Raw genomic sequence first — 22,202 nt, 5'->3', positions numbered from 1 at the left:
ACCACAAATGGCCCACCATTACCCATAGGTGGCGCTACAGGCCACGCCAAAAAGCACAAATATACAAGGCTTTCTGGAATGGATAGGCTCACCAAGCCCCCTCCCTTCACTTATTGGCTTGAAAAAAAGGCCCATGTGGCTCTTGATGGTATTGCATTTCCGATTTTGTATGCAATGGTAAAAAGGTCTCAAAATCCTGAAACATAGATAGTATAGGCAAAGAAACACTTTAACAAAAAGCCCATGTGGATCTTGTTGGTATTGCTTTTCCGATTTTGTATACAATGGTAAAAAGTTATAAAAATCCTGAAACATTGATAGTATAGACCAAGAGTAACTACCACACCACAAATGGCCCACTATTACCCATAGGTCTTCCCTTGACACACGCGCGGGCTTGGCAAGACGCACACGCAACATTTCAGGAGAGTGTTCCTTGGTCTTTTGCAAAGGCCATGTGGATCTTGATGGTATTGCATTTCAGATTTTGTTTGCCATGGTAAAAAGTTATCCAAATCCTGAAACATTGATAGTAAAGGCCAAGAGTAACAACAACACTTTAACAAAAGCCCATGTGGATCTTGTTGGTATTGCATTTCCGATTTTGTATGTAATGGTAAAAAGTTAAAAACATCCTGAAACATTGATAGTATAGGCCAAGAGTAACTACCACACCACAAATGGCCCACCATTACCAATAGGTGTCGCTACAGGCCACGCCCTAAAGCACAAAGCACTTCACTTCTTGTGAAGATTAAAGCGCTTCACTTCTTGGCTTGAAATAAAGGCCCTTGTGGATGTTGATGTTATTGCATTTCAGATTTGGTATCCCATTGGAAATTCTGCAGCATTGATTTTTCTATACAGTTACAATTTGTCAAGAATATACATTTTTCAATGGTTCGCAATGCTTTACACGTAAGCCAGTCAAACAAGTTCATATGAAGACTCTTGAGAATGTTTAGTACACAAATCTGAGAAAAAGTTGACTCTAAGATGAAAGGTCGATTTTTGGTGAATCTTTGAAACATGCATGCTTGGCTAATTTCTAGGGAAATTTACAATGAAATGTGTCCCCTGCTCCTCCCCGCGCATGCTCCAAATTCTCAGACACTCATTCTTCCCTTGACACGCGCGGGCTTGGCAAGACACACACGCAACATATCAGGACTGTGTGGGCTGACCAAGCCCCCACTCATTCCTTGAATATCAGCATAGGCCCTTGAGGACCTTGGTGTCATTGCATTTCCTACTTTGTATGCAATAGTAAAAAGGTCTCCAAATCCTGACACATTGACAGTACAGGCCAAGAGTAACTACCACACTTTACCCAAAGCCCATGTGGATCCTGTTGGTATTGCATTTCCGATTTTATATGCAATGGTAAAAAGTTTTTAAAATCCTGAAACATTAATAGTATAGGCCAAGAGTAACTACCACACCACAAATGGCCCACCATTACCCATAGGTGGCGCTACAGGCCACGCCTTAATGCATAAAGATACAAGGCTTTCTGGAATGGATAAGCTCACCAAGCCCCCTTCCTTCACTTACTGGCTTGAAATAAAGGCCCTTGTGGATCTTGATGGTATTGCATTTCAGATTTGGTATGCCATTGGTAATTCTGCAGCATACATTTTTCTATACAGTTACAATTTGTCAAAAATAAACATTTTTCAATGGTTCGCAGTGTTTGGAGGAATCCGCCATTACTGCTTGCAGTTATATTTTGTAATTCTTGTACCATGGGAGTCAATGGCAGCCCCTAGACCCCATCGACAACTTTTTGTGAAATTTGGCACACTCATTAAGGACAGTTTCTTCTATACCTACACCAAGTTTCATGTCTCCCATTAGACCACTCTAGCGCCACCAATGGGTCAAAGTTGGACTTGTGTTTACACACGCAACTTTTGAACCGTATGACTCATTTTCAAAAATGAGGTACCACTGGATTCCCTGGATCAAGCCGAGTTCAACGCACACCATGGCGTTAATTTCCGGTTTTATAGATTTCCCGCCATTTCCGGTTTTATCAAAAACCTTTGAAAGCCTACTCCTCCTACAATTTTTGTCATATCTTCTTCAAAATCACCAGAGATGATCTTCAGACCAAGCCTCACAAAAGTTATCGAAGGAATTTTGATCCTCATAACCGTCTGTCCGGTACAGCCAATCAAATTCATCAGAAAAGCCGCCAAACAGGATGTGAAGTCATGTCTCAGCAAATCTTTGAGATATCAACACTAAACTTGGTAGATCGGAGGAAGACACTACAACATGTTACCATGTGCAAAAGCAAATTCATATCTCAAAAAATGATTGATATAAAGCAAATTGAACTTATCGCTAACGCTAAAATAATGCTTTACACATCAGCCAGTCAAAAACTGATACTCTGATTCAATCACAAGTTCATATGAAGACTCTTGAGAATGTTCATAACACAAATCTGTGAAAAAGTTGACTGTAAGATGAAAGGTCGATTTTTGGTGAATATTTGAAACATGCTTGCTTGGCTAATTTCTAGGCAAATTTCCAATGAATGTCTCCCCTGCTCCTCCCCGCGCGTGCTCCAAAATCTCACACACACTCAGCCTTCCCTTGACACACGCGCGGCCAAGACGCACACGCAACATTTCAGGAGAGTGTGGGCTGACCAAGCCCCCACTCATTCCTTGGTCTTTAGCAAAGGCCCATGTGGCTCTTGATGGTATTGCATTTCCGATTTTGTATGCAATGGTAAAAAGGTCTCAAATCCTGAAACATTGATAGTGTAGGCCGAGAAACACTTTAACAAAAGCCCATGTGGATCTTGTTGGTATTGCATTTCCGATTTTGTATGCAATGGTAAAAAGTTATAAAAATCCTGAAACATTGATAGTATAGACCAAGAGTAACTACCACACCACAAATGGCCCACCATTACCCATAGGTGGCGCTACAGGCCACGCCAAAAAGCACAAATATACAAGGCTTTCTGGAATGGATAGGCTCACCAAGCCCCCTCCCTTCACTTATTGGCTTGAAAAAAAGGCCCATGTGGCTCTTGATGGTATTGCATTTCCGATTTTGTATGCAATGGTAAAAAGGTCTCAAAATCCTGAAACATAGATAGTATAGGCAAAGAAACACTTTAACAAAAAGCCCATGTGGATCTTGTTGGTATTGCTTTTCCGATTTTGTATACAATGGTAAAAAGTTATAAAAATCCTGAAACATTGATAGTATAGACCAAGAGTAACTACCACACCACAAATGGCCCACTATTACCCATAGGTCTTCCCTTGACACACGCGCGGGCTTGGCAAGACGCACACGCAACATTTCAGGAGAGTGTTCCTTGGTCTTTTGCAAAGGCCATGTGGATCTTGATGGTATTGCATTTCAGATTTTGTTTGCCATGGTAAAAAGTTCTCCAAATCCTGAAACATTGATAGTAAAGGCCAAGAGTAACAACAACACTTTAACAAAAGCCCATGTGGATCTTGTTGGTATTGCATTTCCGATTTTGTATGCAATGGTAAAAAGTTAAAAACATCCTGAAACATTGATAGTATAGGCCAAGAGTAACTACCACACCACAAATGGCCCACCATTACCAATAGGTGTCGCTACAGGCCACGCCCTAAAGCACAAAGCACTTCACTTCTTGTGAAGATTAAAGCGCTTCACTTCTTGGCTTGAAATAAAGGCCCTTGTGGATCTTGATGTTATTGCATTTCAGATTTGGTATCCCATTGGAAATTCTGCAGCATTGATTTTTCTATACAGTTACAATTTGTCAAGAATATACATTTTTCAATGGTTCGCAATGCTTTACACGTAAGCCAGTCAAACAAGTTCATATGAAGACTCTTGAGAATGTTTAGTACACAAATCTGAGAAAAAGTTGACTCTAAGATGAAAGGTCGATTTTTGGTGAATCTTTGAAACATGCATGCTTGGCTAATTTCTAGGGAAATTTACAATGAAATGTGTCCCCTGCTCCTCCCCGCGCATGCTCCAAATTCTCAGACACTCATTCTTCCCTTGACACGCGCGGGCTTGGCAAGACACACACGCAACATATCAGGACTGTGTGGGCTGACCAAGCCCCCACTCATTCCTTGAATATCAGCATAGGCCCTTGAGGACCTTGGTGTCATTGCATTTCCTACTTTGTATGCAATAGTAAAAAGGTCTCCAAATCCTGACACATTGACAGTACAGGCCAAGAGTAACTACCACACTTTACCCAAAGCCCATGTGGATCCTGTTGGTATTGCATTTCCGATTTTATATGCAATGGTAAAAAGTTTTTAAAATCCTGAAACATTAATAGTATAGGCCAAGAGTAACTACCACACCACAAATGGTCCACCATTACCCATAGGTGGCGCTACAGGCCACGCCTTAATGCATAAAGATACAAGGCTTTCTGGAATGGATAAGCTCACCAAGCCCCCTTCCTTCACTTACTGGCTTGAAATAAAGGCCCTTGTGGATCTTGATGGTATTGCATTTCAGATTTGGTATGCCATTGGTAATTCTGCAGCATACATTTTTCTATACAGTTACAATTTGTCAAAAATAAACATTTTTCAATGGTTCGCAGTGTTTGGAGGAATCCGCCATTACTGCTTGCAGTTATATTTAGGATTCCTCCGTAAGGAGGAAACCTATTGTTATTGGTGGTTTTATTATTTGTAATTCTTGTACCATGGGAGTCAATGGCAGCCCCTAGACCCCATCGACAACTTTTTGTGAAATTTGGCACACTCATTAAGGACAGTTTCTTCTATACCTACACCAAGTTTCATGTCTCCCATTAGACCACTCTAGCGCCACCAATGGGTCAAAGTTGGACTTGTGTTTACACACGCAACTTTTGAACCGTATGACTCATTTTCAAAAATGAGGTACCATTGGATTCCCTGGATCAAGCCGAGTTCAACGCACACCATGGCGTTAATTTCCGGTTATATAGATTTCCCGCCATTTCCGGTTTTATCAAAAACCTTTGAAAGCCTACTCCTCCTACAATTTTTGTCATATCTTCTTCAAAATCACCAGAGATGATCTTCAGACCAAGCCTCACAAAAGTTATCAAAGGAATTTTGATCCTCATAACCGTCTGTCCGGTACAGCCAATCAAATTCATCAGAAAAGCCGCCAAACAGGATGTGAAGTCATGTCTCAGCAAATCTTTGAGATATCAACACTAAACTTGGTAGATCGGAGGAAGACACTACAACATGTTACCATGTGCAAAGGCAAATTCATATCTCAAAAAATGATTGATATAAAGCAAATTGAACTTATCGCTAACGCTAAAATTATGCTTTACACATCAGCCATTCAAAAACTGATACTCTGATTCAATCACAAGTTCATATGAAAACTCTTGAGAATGTTCATAACACAAATCTGTGAAAAAGTTGACTGTAAGATGAAAGGTCGATTTTTGGTGAATATTTGAAACATGCTTGCTTGGCTAATTTCTAGGCAAATTTCCAATGAATGTCTCCCTTGCTCCTCCCCGCGCGTGCTCCAAAATCTCACACACACTCAGCCTTCCCTTGACACACGCGCGGCCAAGACGCACACGCAACATTTCAGGAGAGTGGGGGCTTGGTCAGCCCCCACTCATTCCTTGGTCTTTAGCAAAGGCCCATGTGGCTCTTGATGGTATTGCATTTCCGATTTTGTATGCAATGGTAAAAAGGTCTCAAATCCTGAAACATTGATAGTGTAGGCCGAGAAACACTTTAACAAAAGCCCATGTGGATCTTGTTGGTATTGCATTTCCGATTTTGTATGCAATGGTAAAAAGTTATAAAAATCCTGAAACATTGATAGTATAGACCAAGAGTAACTACCACACCACAAATGGCCCACCATTACCCATAGGTGGCGCTACAGGCCACGCCAAAAAGCACAAATATACAAGGCTTTCTGGAATGGATAGGCTCACCAAGCCCCCTCCCTTCACTTATTGGCTTGAAAAAAAGGCCCATGTGGCTCTTGATGGTATTGCATTTCCGATTTTGTATGCAATGGTAAAAAGGTCTCAAAATCCTGAAACATAGATAGTATAGGCAAAGAAACACTTTAACAAAAAGCCCATGTGGATCTTGTTGGTATTGCTTTTCCGATTTTGTATACAATGGTAAAAAGTTATAAAAATCCTGAAACATTGATAGTATAGACCAAGAGTAACTACCACACCACAAATGGCCCACTATTACCCATAGGTCTTCCCTTGACACACGCGCGGGCTTGGCAAGACGCACACGCAACATTTCAGGAGAGTGTTCCTTGGTCTTTTGCAAAGGCCATGTGGATCTTGATGGTATTGCATTTCAGATTTTGTTTGCCATGGTAAAAAGTTCTCCAAATCCTGAAACATTGATAGTAAAGGCCAAGAGTAACAACAACACTTTAACAAAAGCCCATGTGGATCTTGTTGGTATTGCATTTCCAATTTTGTATGCAATGGTAAAAAGTTAAAAACATCCTGAAACATTGATAGTATAGGCCAAGAGTAACTACCACACCACAAATGGCCCACCATTACCAATAGGTGTCGCTACAGGCCACGCCCTAAAGCACAAAGCACTTCACTTCTTGTGAAGATTAAAGCGCTTCACTTCTTGGCTTGAAATAAAGGCCCTTGTGGATCTTGATGTTATTGCATTTCAGATTTGGTATCCCATTGGAAATTCTGCAGCATTGATTTTTCTATACAGTTACAATTTGTCAAGAATATACATTTTTCAATGGTTCGCAATGCTTTACACGTAAGCCAGTCAAACAAGTTCATATGAAGACTCTTGAGAATGTTTAGTACACAAATCTGAGAAAAAGTTGACTCTAAGATGAAAGGTCGATTTTTGGTGAATCTTTGAAACATGCATGCTTGGCTAATTTCTAGGGAAATTTACAATGAAATGTGTCCCCTGCTCCTCCCCGCGCATGCTCCAAATTCTCAGACACTCATTCTTCCCTTGACACGCGCGGGCTTGGCAAGACACACACGCAACATATCAGGACTGTGTGGGCTGACCAAGCCCCCACTCATTCCTTGAATATCAGCATAGGCCCTTGAGGACCTTGGTGTCATTGCATTTCCTACTTTGTATGCAATAGTAAAAAGGTCTCCAAATCCTGACACATTGACAGTACAGGCCAAGAGTAACTACCACACTTTACCCAAAGCCCATGTGGATCCTGTTGGTATTGCATTTCCGATTTTATATGCAATGGTAAAAAGTTTTTAAAATCCTGAAACATTAATAGTATAGGCCAAGAGTAACTACCACACCACAAATGGCCCACCATTACCCATAGGTGGCGCTACAGGCCACGCCTTAATGCATAAAGATACAAGGCTTTCTGGAATGGATAAGCTCACCAAGCCCCCTTCCTTCACTTACTGGCTTGAAATAAAGGCCCTTGTGGATCTTGATGGTATTGCATTTCAGATTTGGTATGCCATTGGTAATTCTGCAGCATACATTTTTCTATACAGTTACAATTTGTCAAAAATAAACATTTTTCAATGGTTCGCAGTGTTTGGAGGAATCCGCCATTACTGCTTGCAGTTATATTTATTATTATTATTCTTAGGAGTGGGTGTCTACGGCAGCCCCCATAAGCGCATGGTCGAAAGTTTTGAAATTTGGCACACTCATTGGGGACAGTCCCCTGGTTTAATTTACAAAGTTTCATGTCCCATACTTGGGCACTCTAGCGCCACCAACGGGTCAAAGTTGGACTTATGTTTACACACGCAACTTTTGAACCGTATCACCCATTTTCAAAAATTAGATACCGTTGGATTCCGTGGATCAAGCCGAGTTCAATGCACACCATGGCGTCAATTTCCGGTTATATAGAGTCTCTGCTATTTCCGGTTTTATCAAAAACCTTTGAAAGCCTACTCCTCGTACAATTTTTGTCAAATCTTCTTAAAAATTACCAGAGAGGATCTTCAGACTAAGCCGCACAAAAGTTAGAGCATTTTGATCCCCACAACCGTTTGTCCGTGACAGCCAATCAAAGTCATCAGGAAAGCCACCAAACAGGAAATGAAGTAAAATCTCAGCAGTTCTTTGAGACAGTGACACCAAATTTGGTATGCCTACTCGGAACCTTATTCTGAGGATGTCCTCCAAATATTGTGTAATGTGACTAAAAGGGGGCGTGGCCGGAAGCATAAACGTGTTTTGGCTAATAACTATTTAAGTGTTTACCTTAATAAAGTAATTTCTTTGTCTGTTGATGTTTTGTGAGTTATCAAGCTTGACCATCGATAATATTTCATAACAACCGAATTGACGCGGCCGCCATTTTGGATTTAATGGAAAAGTGTAAAAACCTTTTACACGCCCCAAATTTTGTCCGATGTTTACAAAATTTGGCACAGATGATCCTCAGACCAAGCTTCAAAAAGGTGTAAGATGGATTTTCCATTTTCAAAACCGTTTGTTCGGTAGAGCCGATCAATGGCGGCAGCGAAGCCGCAAAAGACACGTGAGACCGTAACTCAGCAACCATTTGTGCGATTGTCACCAAACTTGGGTTCCATCGTTCCCACGAGGGGCAGAGGAGGCCTGTGGTGTTATACCAGAAAAAAAACCAGTTTGAACACTCAGTACTTTGGAACGCAAACAGATATTTCAACCAAACTTGGTGTGTTGCAATGAGTGCAACAGGTTATTGTGACTTAATTGTTGCGCAAGTGCTATGGAGGCCATGTCCTGCTCTGGACTGCTTGGCCCCTCCATTGCTGCTTGCAGCTATATTTCTTATTATTAGGGGCCAAGCAGCAGCGAAGCTGCTGTGGCACCTATTGTAACTGTTAGTTTTATTATTAGTGGCCAAGCAGCAGCGAAGCTGCTGTGGCACCTATTGTAACTGTTAGTTTTATTATTATTATTATTATTATTATACTTAGGACTAGGAGTCTATGGCAGCCCATACAACCGATTGGTGCGAAGTTTTGAAATTTGGCACACTGATTTGGAACGGTCTCCTGATTATCGTCACCAAGTTTCATGTCGATCCCTGAAGCACTATAGCGCCACCAAGGCGTGAAAGTTGGAGTTGCGTTTACGCCCACAACTTTTGAACTGTGAGACCGTTTTTCTAAATTGAGGTATCATTGGATTCCTTGGATGCAGACGATTCGATTGAACCCTGTGACGTCATTGTCGTCATGATGGTTTTTACGTCATTTGTATTTTAAGAAATTGCTACTTTTTCGAACTCGTCCTAGGCCGTTGCTCCGATTTTCATGAAAATTGCAACAGATCATCTTCAGACCATGCCGACAAAAAGTTATCAAAAGTTTATCGATAAGTCAAACCGTTCACGAGTAACGCGCCAACGATTTTGACAAGGAGCACGCCCGGACGTGAGGCCTTGTCTCTGTGACGGTTTACCGTATGGAGACGAAACTTTGATAATGTCATCACGAGCATTTCATCTAATCATCTTCCTACTACAATCACCTTGATATGTCAAAATATGACTGAATTACAGCTGTTTATTCTTGGGTCAAATCTGACAAAGCTCGCCGCGGGAGTCACGGCTTCCTGTTTTTTATAATGTTACCGAACACAGCATTTTCCAGCAGCGAGAATAGCTCACAGGGATACGACGTGCTGCTTTGGAATGCAAGGTCGTCGGATCGAATCCAGCCACAGTCGTCAAGCATGTTGTGACACTGGATTATCTGTTTAGCGAAACCAGGTATGCCACTGTAGCTGTCTATTAGTATAATCGTATTAGTAACAGTAACATTTCATTGTCATGGGATTTATAGTCGAGAAGAAGTGGATTTATTGTGCTTTGTAGATACAACGCTGCTACATCTAGCCAGTGCATTTTGTCTCAAAATGACATGACTGTTTTATGATTTGTTTCTTTAGCTACTGAATTTCCATATTGAATGCTGCTTGGCCCCTTCATTGCTGCTTGCAGCTATATTTATTATTACACATCTTCTGCCATGGGAGTCTATAGCAGCCCCTAGAACCACATGGTCAGAAGTTGTGAAATTTGGCACACTCTTTGGGACCAGTCCCCTCATCAATTTCACCAAGTTTCATGTCTCCCATTCCAACCATCTAGCGCCACCAATGGGTCAAAGTTGAAGGTGTGTTTACACATGTTACTTTTGAACCATATGCCCCACTTGTCCAAAATGAGGTATCGTTGGATTCCCTGGATCAAGACGAGTTCAACGCACTATGACATCATACCCAGTTCTATAGATTCTCCGCCATTTTGAATGTAAAGGAAAAGCGTTTTTTCGCTACTCCTCCTACAATTATTGTAGAGTCTTCTTCAAAATTGCCACAGATGATCTTCAGACCAAGCCTCACAAAAGTTATCCCCTGGAGCTTTGATTTTCGCAAACGTTTGTTAGTTACCGCCACATCAAATTGATGTGGCTGAATTGATGTGCCCGCCATTTTGAATATACCGTTTTTTCACTTCCTCTCCTATAAGGTTAGTCCAATCTTCACCAAATTTGGCACAGATCATCTTCAGACCAAGCCTCACAAAAGACATCACATATTTTTTTGATTATCTAAACCTTTTGACTGAAACAGACAATCAAAGTCGTCAACCAAGCCACCATAAAAAGAAGTGAGTTCATAGTTCAGCACCTCTTTACCGCATTGACACCAAATTTGGTATAGGGACTAGGGACCCTGTTCTAAAGAAGTCCAAAATAGGTCATGCCATTTCACCTCTAGGTGGCGCTGCAATAAGTTGATACGTTAAAGCCTCAGTTGGATATTTCCCGGCATGACCTCACTCTCAGTTAGTAAGTAGTTAGCCTTCACGAGTCATCCTAGATCAAGAATGCTAGCAACGCCACCAGTGTAATTTTACAACAATAATTTTACAGCACGAGACATAACTTGAACAACAAATCGAATTGGTTACCTGCAGAATGTGTCCTCAAATATATAATTAATTAGCATTGGCATGAATGTGGTCCGCTCAGACAAAATACACTCCACATCGAAAATTCCGTCAGACCAACGCAAATGTGCTTCAAGGTCAAACGAAAATAGCAAATCAAATAAAAGTTCAACTACAATTCTAAATATCGCAAGAATGCGATTTATATGATGGCTTATATTAGGCCTGGGCAATAAATTGATAAAAATAACTATTGAAGTAATGACTTCCCTCGATAAAGATATCGTAACATTAATTCATTTTCAATAATAGCGATAATGTCGATAGAGAATAATTAGGAACAGCAGTCCATTTAATTTCTGTGATGCAGCAGGAAGTTGCGGAGAAATGGTAGCCTACGCTCACTAAAATATACTGAGCACCTCGAGTGAAGTAGCTAATGTTAACCGCGGAAAATTAGTCTTATTGCCGAAAACAGTGCTAGCGATAGCCATGGCGAGGGAGCAACTTCCAATGAAGAAATTATTGATAAAAAAGGTTTGTCTTCTTCAGTAATTTGGAAGTTGTTTGGCTTTTTGAAATCCGACAAAGAGCAGAGCAATGTTCGGTGCAAATTGGTGTAGTAAACCAACAAGTGGCTACCAAGTCTGGGAATACGACAAGCTGCAAATGTGGACTTCTTGTTGACCTCGACCTACGGTCTCGGTTAACAAACGTTTTAACAAATCTCTGCTTACAAAGGTGTTGGCAGATCTGTCGAAAAATCCATACAAGAGAACGAGACCTCTGGAGAGGTCTGCAAATGGCTTTGCGGAGTTCTTAGAACGTCTCTGGATCATTAGGAACAGCGTATTGGTCCAATTATAATACTAATATATAAGAAACCTTTTTTACCACCTGAAGCAAAATCACTCGTTGGAACATGCAGAAAGTGTGAGTTTGCGCCAATGTCTTGATAGGCAGGCTATTGATAAAAAGTAAGGTTTTAAAAAGCTTAACTTACTTGACCCCAGGTACGTGCTCCCTGGCCGCAAACATTTCTCTCACACTGCTCTGCCTAAACTTTATGCCGAGTATAGGGAAAAAGTTGAGGAGGAGACTTATTTAGCTACTACAACAGATCTGTGGTCTATCATTTAATTATCGTTATCGAATGTAAATATAAATATCTATATTGATAATTTTTTACCCATATCGCCCTGCCCTAGCTTACAGGGCTCCGGACTAACTTTTTTTACAAGGAGCACAGTAGCCCCTGACTGAAAATTTTTGGAGCGCAAGCAGAACATTTAGGGGTACACCTTATATTGACCTGCAATGCATTTATTAGTGTAACTAGATAGGGTACAATTTAGCGGCAATTGTTTAGACCCCTTTTAGGAGAGCTCAAGCACCCCTAAATTTAATCTCAGCACCCCAAAAAATAATACATTTTTTAAATATATTGTTTATTATCATTTGATGCTGGTAGTTAATGAAGAAAGGGACATCCTTAGTGTTTTCATTCAATATTTTGCATAATAATACATAAATATATCAATTGTTATCCAGTGAAATTAGGGGTTTAGATTAGCAAGGGGGTTTACGTTTAGCACTTTTGCAAGGCATTGTATTCATGTCACATTCTCATTGAGGGCTGAGCCCTCCTAAAGGTCTGATCCTAGAATTGCCCCTGGGACAATTTCTGGGGAAATTGTGGGGTGTGCCTGCGTTGGTTGCAGATGGGTCAGTTTTTTTACTGTCATTTTTACAACTGATATACAGCGACACACCATATAAGCTTGAGTTTAAATACATTATTTAATGTGACATTACGAACTGTACATGCAAGTCTTAGGTAAATGACTTAAATGTATGATGCACTTTTCAATCAGTCCTCCGACACCACAACACAATACTTGCTGAGTATAACAGCGCAACAGCTCAAACACAGGCAGGGATACAGTAGCAACGCTAGTGCTAAATAAGTATTTAGTGGTAGGCTCCATGACGCCTGGTAACAAGGGCTCGTGAAACTGCTCACCAAAAGAACGAAGGGGAACCCACTTGTCTGGCAGATTACGACGTTTGTAGGAACTTAGCGAAAAATAGCCTAAACTTTCCAAGACTTTTAGCTAGGTTTATAGGTACCTAGTGAAAAATAGCCTTAACTTTCCTAGATTTTTAGCTACGGTACTTATACAGAAGGAACACTGATATCGCTGTCTGACTAGAACGTCGTATCTATGCGTTGTTGCTAACGTGTGCTGACATTGTGCACACCCAATGAATTCAAAATATGTAGGTCGCACATGCGAGAGTGTTTGTAAAAAATGCTGCACTGTCTCAAAAAATGGTTGCATTAGGTCGCAGTCTGGAGCCCTGGCTTATATACAATACAACAACCAGACATTTAATTGACACGTGTAATACAAAAATATAGTATAAGAGTATACCGCGGTTGAAACGGTATAGGCACATCTATCCCGGTAGACACATTTCTACCGTCGCACGGTATATACTGTCATACCGCCCAGCCCTACTATACATGCAAGTCTTAGCTAAATGACTTAAATGTTAAACGTTTTTCGACCAGTCCTCCCCTGACACCACGAAACGATACATGCTGAGTATAACAGTGCAACAGCGTAAACACAGGCAGGGATACAGTAGCAACGCTATGCTAAATAAGTATTTAGCTGCTTCATTAATAATAATACAATTATGACAACTGTCTTGTGTATGTAATGCAGGCATGCAAACTCCCCACCTTTAGGTGAGACTCACCTTTTTCAAACCAAAATGCAAAATGCTTCGCAACTTTACAACTGGCTTTGGAAACGTCACTCCTAATGTCGTAATGCCTAAACCTCATAGCCAATCAGGGGCAGAGTGGGGAGAGGTTTTTTACATTGATCTAAGCCTCTTAATTTTGCTCTCAAAGTGCACTAGATTGATGCGTTTAACTAAAGCATACCCCCGGACCCCCCTGGAGTGTCGGGGATTCGCCGTATCATTGTCACCTTTTTTACCCCTGACCTGTTTGTTTGCATGCCTGGTAATGACTTCGGTTATGAACTAAATGTATAGACAGTGTTTCCCCTATGTTGATTTTGTCGTGGCGGCCCGCCACGGCTAAATTTCTGCCGCCGCGGTATCAGAAATAAGGCTGTACAACATTTTAGGCCGTCTATCAGCAGTGATTGTTAGCGTGCATGTCGGAGAATAGCAAGGACACGTGCTTCACAGCGCAGTTGAGATTGCGTGTGTGCGTCCTTGAGAACAGTAAGTCGTATAACTTATGTTTTCAGTTCATTAAAGCCTGTTATTGTATTAGTCTACAGTTTTTGCAAATTTAAGTTAACTGGTGATTTTCGTTGTTTGTATTCTTCCCCTGCTAGCATAATTGCATGCCTGTTGATTCGATAGTGATTGCTGCCCTTGCTCACGTTTGTATTTTAGGTGCATTATTATGCTGAAGTAGTTTTAATTAATAGTGGGTATATTGTTATTATTTGCTACAGAATGCTTAGCCTATCAAGATCAAATGAAGCCGACAGTGTACATGCTTTCGAGTACCTCGATAGGCTAGGCTACTGACCATTTACAATAAGTTGTTACGTCAATTATTAATTGGCAGCATATTTCTGCCATTTAGAACATACTTTAAGTAGCCCAACTGTATTGCTTTACGGAAAATAGGACAAAAATATATGCAATATTACTATTACATTAACCTACTCCAAAATATAGGGTTAGAACTTTATTTCGGCCGAGGAGGAGAGGGGGGGAGGGGGGGGGGGGGATCGGACTAGACCCCACTGCTAAAAAAAATCCTTGGGGAAACACTGATAGATGTTTGTGGTGTTAAGTCAATTCCTGGGCACTATTCCTACCATTTTAGCCTCCTTGGTCAGTTTCTTGAGGCGTGAATATAGCGATCCACAAACAGGCATACGACAGGAATAATGTTCGTACAAATGTTGTCTCCTTGGTCAATTGTCATGTCTTATTTATGTGAATGCGATACAGAAAATACAAGACTATTTACATCATTGCATAGCACAAAGGTGTGCTTTCATTAGCGCACGTTCACGTTTTATTTGCAACTCCATTCATTCCAGAAATTCTTTTTTTTTTATGCCAGAAACGGATGCAAGCTCCAATTATGACATTTTCTTTTGTGTGCCAGGGGACATACCGGTTCAAGAATGGGGCCAGATACATTGGAGAATATGACATGAATCTGAAGCATGGCCAGGGTATCTTCTACTACCCAGATGGATCAAAATACGAAGGTTGCTATAAGGCTGAGAGCTTAGACTTGGATAAACAAACATTCATACAGTGTATCAGCCTATGTGTGTCTGACACCCCCTCCTTTTTCTTTTTTTTTTAGGAACCTGGGTTGAAGATCAGCGCCAGGGTCACGGAATATACACCTACCCCAATGAGGACACATTCGATGGAGAGTGGTTGTGCCATCAAAGGTAATTTAGTTGATACTACTGCCTTACTATGATTTTAATCTGTAAGCCTGACTCTTAAAGTTACTGCTGCCACTGCTGCTGCCTCCAGGTGTAGGACACTCTTTAAAGTGGAACTGAATCACGATTAGACACAGTGATATTATAATAGTATATACATTCAGTAACATAACAAATATATAAAATACAACTCTATGCCATATTATATGAATAATCAATATCTCTAGTGTGTAAATTATGTACTTAAAAAGAACAGGGCGCCACCATGTTTAAACTATGTATGCAGCTGACGTCAGGAGAATGGTTGCGCTCCATTTCAACCCGCCAAACTGCATTAAAAATTGAAGATCAAACCATCATACCTATCCCTGATCATTCCATGGCGTATGCTTTCAAACCGATACATAATTATGTTTCCGCAGTTGTTCCATATGATGCAAAAGATGGTTTTGTCGTAAGATATAAATATAGTTGACACTGACAGGTTGAACAACACCGAGTGGTGTAGGCTACTTGACAAGTAGTACTTGTCGTAACTGCACGACAAGGCCAACAGAGACAGAACGACCTGATCAAAGAGGCAGACCTGCATAACCTGGGTGTTGGTGGTCCACCAAAATTATCGTGCATATTTGAGCACAGGCTCTTTCCCATACTGTGTGAAGAGAAAGACCTTTTTGAGGTGGCCAAGCTTTCCCTGAAAGATGTTCAGTTAGGTCAGTATAGGTTATAAGGTTAGCATAGGATAATATGTGAATTATAGGTTTAGTATACTGTTTTGTTTATTTTTTTGTATATTTAGAAGGTTTAGTATATTATATGTTAGCTTATTATAGGTGTAACCTATGATCTGAGTACTATATGTCATGTTATGCCAGGTTACCTTGCGTTGTCTTGTCCTAAGAATTTCAGTGCTTGGTCGGACCCTGTGTTGTTTTGTGCATCTGGCAATAAAATACTTGAACTTGAAAGTTTGGAGCCCTATAAATAGCTGGTAAATTTCAGCTACTAGTACTGTTACCTTCAAGTTGTGTGGAACATGCTCACTGGTCGAGTTGATAACTTGTTCGCTAGGTTAAACAAACTACAGTGTAGGTAGCTAGCTAACCTTATGGAGCTAGCTTTGTGCGTTAAATTATTACTAATATTATTAAGCCATCATATCTGTGAATTTAGTGGCTAGAGCTAGCTATGTCAAAAACGCCAGTGTGTGTAGCCTATGTAACGTTAGCGTATTTAACAGGTTTATAAATATAATCCACTTCTGTTAAGTGATTACTGCAAACTCTGAATCCGGGGGCAACTGGCTTTGGCGCTTCATTTTCATAAAACCGGTTGCTGCTTGAGGGGTAGGAAATGATAGTGAATGCATTCTATCTTTTAAAATGTGTTTGTACAACCTGGGGCTACACAATAACACCCCCCTTTGTATCTTTTTTTAGCTTGTTCGTTTGAAGCCATTTCTACCTATGTTGTCAATCTGTCAATGTCAATCTTGATGACTGCTAGCTGTCAGTCACAGTACCTAACCATTCTCATGACGTCACAGACATGATGATTCAAAGATGGCCACGCCCTGTAGTTAAGTAGTAAAGTTTCAAATGTTTTTATTTACAAATGGAACAGTTAGCGCTTTTAGTTGTCAGATAAAGTATTGTGGTCTTATTCTAACCCTAACCCTGGGGAAAATTGTAAGGGGGCCCGCTGTTACATATCCCTCTCTCTTTTCTCTCGTTATGGTAGGCATGGGCAGGGTACATACAGCTACCATGTCACCGGCTCCAGGTACATAGGGACGTGGGTGAATGGTAAGATGGAGTTGGCGGGAGAGTTCATTCATCTGAACCACAGATACCAGGGAAACTTCCTTAACAACAATGTAAGTCAGCCTTGCAGGTTTCAATGTTAACTGGTCCTAAACAATTATTTGCTGTTCTTATTAATACTAGAAGCGCCAAACCAGTTTTCCTTACTACATGACCTCTGGGTTATCAGCCAGGGACATTGTTACTGACAGAAATTGGTCGCTGGATGGCGCTTCTTGCACGGAGCAAGGTCGGAAAATGAACATGCCTTCGTCAATCTGTCATTTATTTCTGTGTTGTTAGTCATTGATTATGTCATTACAGCGTTTGTTGTCTAGACCTTCAATCATTCAACAAAATTAAATTTATTGGCAAAAGGATGTCAAACATGTTGCGGGTTAAACTGCGGTTGGTCTATAGCAGCCCGACATTATCAACATTTTATAGTCGGCTGACAAGATTATGTTGGGTTAGGGTTGTCCCCTAACCCAACATGTCAAGTAGGCGACCTATCTACTACAACTAGCCTGACAGATCATTTAGAATAGCCTACGTTTTCTTCAAGAACGATCGGTTACACTGTTGTGACTCCAATGATCATAACAGCCCTTGCATTGCTGTTGTAGCACTTATTACGAGTAATAGATAAGTTGGTAAAGAGGACCAGAGTTTAGGTTTGGTAGGAGCAGTTGGTATAGTTAAACAATGGAAATATTAATATAGTAAACACACCACAGACCATAGAATGAATTGAAATACCGGCTTCTTTATTTAAGAATAGTAAAGAAATGAGTTGTTTGGATAGAATATAGAATTGGTACCATATTACATATTTCACAATTACAATTAACACAACACACGTTACATACACATCTTCAAATGAATTAAATTAAATGTGAAATTCAATCTTTTTCTTTTAGACAACAAAATTATTTACTATTATTATTTTTGTTTTATCAAATTCCTGATTTTACTTCTGTTTAACTTGTTTATTGTGTTTAACTTACTGTTTTTAAACAGTAACTTGGAATTATTATTTACCTTCTATTTGAGTTAACTTTTTATGAATAAGTTCTAAATTTATATTGAATTAGGCCTATTTAAACATCTAGTTTACTTTCCTATGTTACACCTCAGCTAAACCAGTGAGTTATTGAGTGTGCTTTGCCTTCGGCAAGGGCACAACCAGTTATCTCACATATATATTATTATTAATTTATTTTCCCACCCCTAAAACGTTGTCAATATATGGACTACATAAACAACCTAGGTGTCAAAGGTTTTGTCTTGGTAGCGATTGAGTTGCTTGTATTTGGATTTACGTTTCGTTGCACGGTTTTGTAGAAACTAAGTTTTTGTGGCGAAAAGTGAAGCTAACGGTGGCTAACTTGCTAGCCTCACTAGTCATTGACGCCACTAACGTCACTAAAGTCACGAAAACTCGCGTGACTATCTCTAGCAGAACATTAGTTTAGCAGCTTGTTAACTTCTGGGAGATGGCTAGGCTAACTTCTTTACATCAAGGCAGCTGCAGAAACGCCACAAGCAAAGAGTCCTGAGTGATAACTATGTGCTCATTTTACTTTACTTCATTTTACGTGATATGACACACAATTGTGATGTGTAATGTGCAATATAAGGTAATATTATTAAGGAAGTACATCTACTTTCAGAAACAGTAGTCTACTATTTCACTGAAGCATTAGCATCATGACATTAGCCTCTGTTGAACGGGCAACACATACTACAGCGGTCTATGATGCATCTGTTTTCAATCGTTAAAATAAACATTCCTCACAAATACTTTTCGTTGATTATGACATTAGATTACAAGTGAACGATTTGTTGGTGAAATTATCAGTACCTGTGGTTCAGCTTCTCCACACAGCAGGGCTATATCGCATTTTGCGTTGTTACTGACAAGATCGCTACCACTGACATTTTTATGAATGAGTGTTTTTCCACTAAATAAGTGTCAAGCTTATCAAGCTGGGGGCATATTTTCAGTTAGCAGATGGTACTATTTGAATCGCGATTCCATCTGAGATAGCTACTGCTGGTAACGTTGTTGTTAAAATAAGCTTCAAAGGGGGTTCTTTATTAATGAATGAATGCAATATGAGTAGGCTAAATGCCTGAAAATATCAAAAGAAGGGAAAAATTTACAATGACATTTAAGTCATAGAGATTAGGTCCATTTTTACACCGGTCTGCCAAATGTTTTCATTTTGATTCAACTATGAGGTTGCTGATTGCCTTTCCCTCTTGCAGGGGAAATGAGAAGATAACTATTTAATTCCACTCTTCACTCTTTGTATTTTGAGTTGCAGGGGCAAATCTACGTTCCCACTTTTGGGGGGGCTAAGCCCCTAGATAAAACCTATTATTTTTCCTGTGTCCCAGCAAAACTAGGGCCCCCAGAAGACATTTTTGAAAATATCCTTTTAAATAGTGTCCTTTAGTGGGTTTTAAGGAAATGAGAAGAAATGAACACATTTAGATTTAAAATATGAAAGAAAAACAAAATGTATAAAGTTTTTTATTTTTATTTTTTATTTAAAACATTTGGGGGGCTAATGAAAGTTTTGGGGGGGGCTCAAGCCCGTAACTTAAATATGGACCCCTGCAACCAACGCTAGCAAGCACACCCTACAATTTCCCCAGAAAATGTACCCTCTCTAGTTATAATAGCATTAGCATAACCCAACATATGCTTCACCAACATACATAGGGAAAATAATATGCATACAATCAAAATCAAGTTTCACATATAACATTCAAATATCACAAGAAAACATTATAAACATACTGTGAATGTAATGGTGTATATTCAGGTCAGTGGTAACAAGTTCAGACGGATTCTTTCTTACGACCTCTTGTGCAGTTCGTGAATTCCATTTGAGGTAGGAACAGTCCGTTGATCTGAGAACCACGCAATCCAACGTTCACACAAACTCCTGATTGAAGTAATGTAGGTTTCTGTCACCGTTTGTTGGACAAAAGGATTTATGCTTGTGTCAGAAAAGCTTTCCTCCGATGGAACAGGATTCAGTTCAGTGCGGTTACTCGCTGGGAAGGCTTGCCATCTATTCTTCTGCAAGCATGGAGCTAGGATGCTGGCATGGATGCAGCCGCATGGAGGCTTAGCTCCACGCAATTTCTCGGTGTCTCTCAATAACTTAATAACTAATGCTAAAATAACCACAGTCTACCGACGTAGACAGAACACAACTCAAAACACTTTTAGAAAATAAAATGAAAGCTTACAACAATACCAATACAGTATTTTCAAGTTATTTAGCTCACTGGTTTCAAACAAACTCTTTTCTATATCGCTGTCTTCAATCTACTGCAACTAGTGATGTGTCGTTCGTGAACAATTCGTTCATTTTGAACAAATCCTTACAAGGACTCGGGAGTAACGAGTCCTCTCAACAAGTGATTCATTAATTTCCCGACTTGGTCTTTCTACGAGTCTTTGGATCATTTTTCACGCAACTTGCATAGGCTCTGTAGCTAGAGGAAACAAACGATTCGTTCATTTCCCGACTCGGTCTTTCTACGAGTCTTTGGATCATTTTTCACGTGATCATACGTGTTTGCAGTGGACGTATGCCCCCCCCCCCCCCCCTGTTGAAATGAACGAATGACTCGAAACAAGATTTGTTCATTTTACTGAACGAGATTCAAAGAACCGAATCAGTAAAATGAACCGAACTTCCCATCACTAACTGCAACTACGTTCTTCCCGCCACAGAAAGCGCTACAATTATTCTGATTGGCTGTATCTTTAAGTACCAGGATACCGTTTTCTAAACATTTTAATCTGATTAAATCATGGATTTAATAACTAATATACATTTTACTCAGGTAAGTTTCAATACTGTGTATTCACTTATTTATTAACTAAATCATATTCCTTTTTAACCTGGGTTACACTGTCATATCCTGTTCTCTCTCATATATACAGTCATGGCCGAAATTGTTGGCACCCCAGAAATGTTTCCAGAAAATCAAGTATTTCTCACAGAAAAGTATTGCAGTAACACATGTTTTGCTATCCACATGTTTATTCCCTTTGTGTGTATTGGAACAAAACAAAAAAAAAGGAGAAAAAAAGCAAATTGGACATAATGTCACACAAAACTCCAAAAATTGGCTGGTCAAAATTCTTGGCACCCTTTCAAAATTGTGGATAAATAAGATTGTTTCAAGCATGTGATGCTCCTTCAAACTCACCTGGGGCAAGTAACAGGTGTGGGCAATATAAAAATCACACCTGGGAGCAGATAAAAAGGAGAGAAGTTCACTTAGCTTTGATTGTGTGTGCCACACTAAGCATGGACAACAGAAAGAGTAGAAGAGAACTGTCTGAGGACTTGAGAACCAAAATTGTGGAAAAATATCAACAATCTCAAGGTTACAAGTCCATCTCCAGAGATCTAGATGTGCCTTTGTCCACAGTGCGCAACATTATCAAGAAGTTTGCAATCCACGGCACTGTAGCTAATCTCCCTGGGCGTGGACGGAAGAGAAAAATTGATGAAAGGTTGCAATGCAGGATAGTCCGGATGGTGGATAAGCAGCCCCAAACAAGTTCCAAAGAAATTCAAGCTGTCCTGCAGGCTCAGGGAGCATCAGTGTCAGCGCGAACTATCCGTCGACATTTAAATGAAATGAAACGCTATGGCAGGAGACCCAGGAGGACCCCACTGCTGACACAGAGACATAAAAAAGCAAGACTACAGTTTGCCAAAATGTACTTGAGTAAGCCAAAATCCTTCTGGGAAAACGTCTTGTGGACAGATGAGACCAAGATACAGCTTTTTGGTAAAGCACATCATTCTACTGTTTACCGAAAAAAGAATGAGGCCTACAAAGAAAAGAACACAGTACCTACAGTGAAATATGGTGGAGGTTCAATTATGTTTTGGGGTTGTTTTGCTGCCTCTGGCACTGGGTGCCTTGAATGTGTCCAAGGCATCATGAAATCTGAGGATTACCAAAG

The 22,202-nt window shown here is 40.1% G+C and overlaps 1 protein-coding gene across 1 annotated transcript in view; it reads left to right on the top strand.

Annotated features, from left to right (window-relative positions):
• The window catches only part of rsph1 (radial spoke head component 1), a 53,301-nt gene that overhangs the window by 21,438 nt on the left and 9,661 nt on the right, over window positions 1–22,202 (top strand). The window contains exons 3-5 of the mRNA XM_084688158.1: window positions 15,095–15,200; window positions 15,302–15,392; window positions 17,133–17,268. Of these exons, the coding sequence (XP_084544284.1) occupies window positions 15,095–15,200; window positions 15,302–15,392; window positions 17,133–17,268 (333 nt within the window). The remainder of the gene's footprint in view (window positions 1–15,094; window positions 15,201–15,301; window positions 15,393–17,132; window positions 17,269–22,202) is intronic.

The sequence above is a fragment of the Hypomesus nipponensis genome, chromosome 23 (genome assembly GCF_054491055.1).
Source record: "Hypomesus nipponensis isolate SF chromosome 23, ASM5449105v1, whole genome shotgun sequence".
Taxonomy (NCBI): Eukaryota; Metazoa; Chordata; class Actinopteri; order Osmeriformes; family Osmeridae; genus Hypomesus; species Hypomesus nipponensis.
Note: the sequence above shows the minus strand (reverse complement) of the source record. Positions and strands in the feature narration are given on the sequence as shown.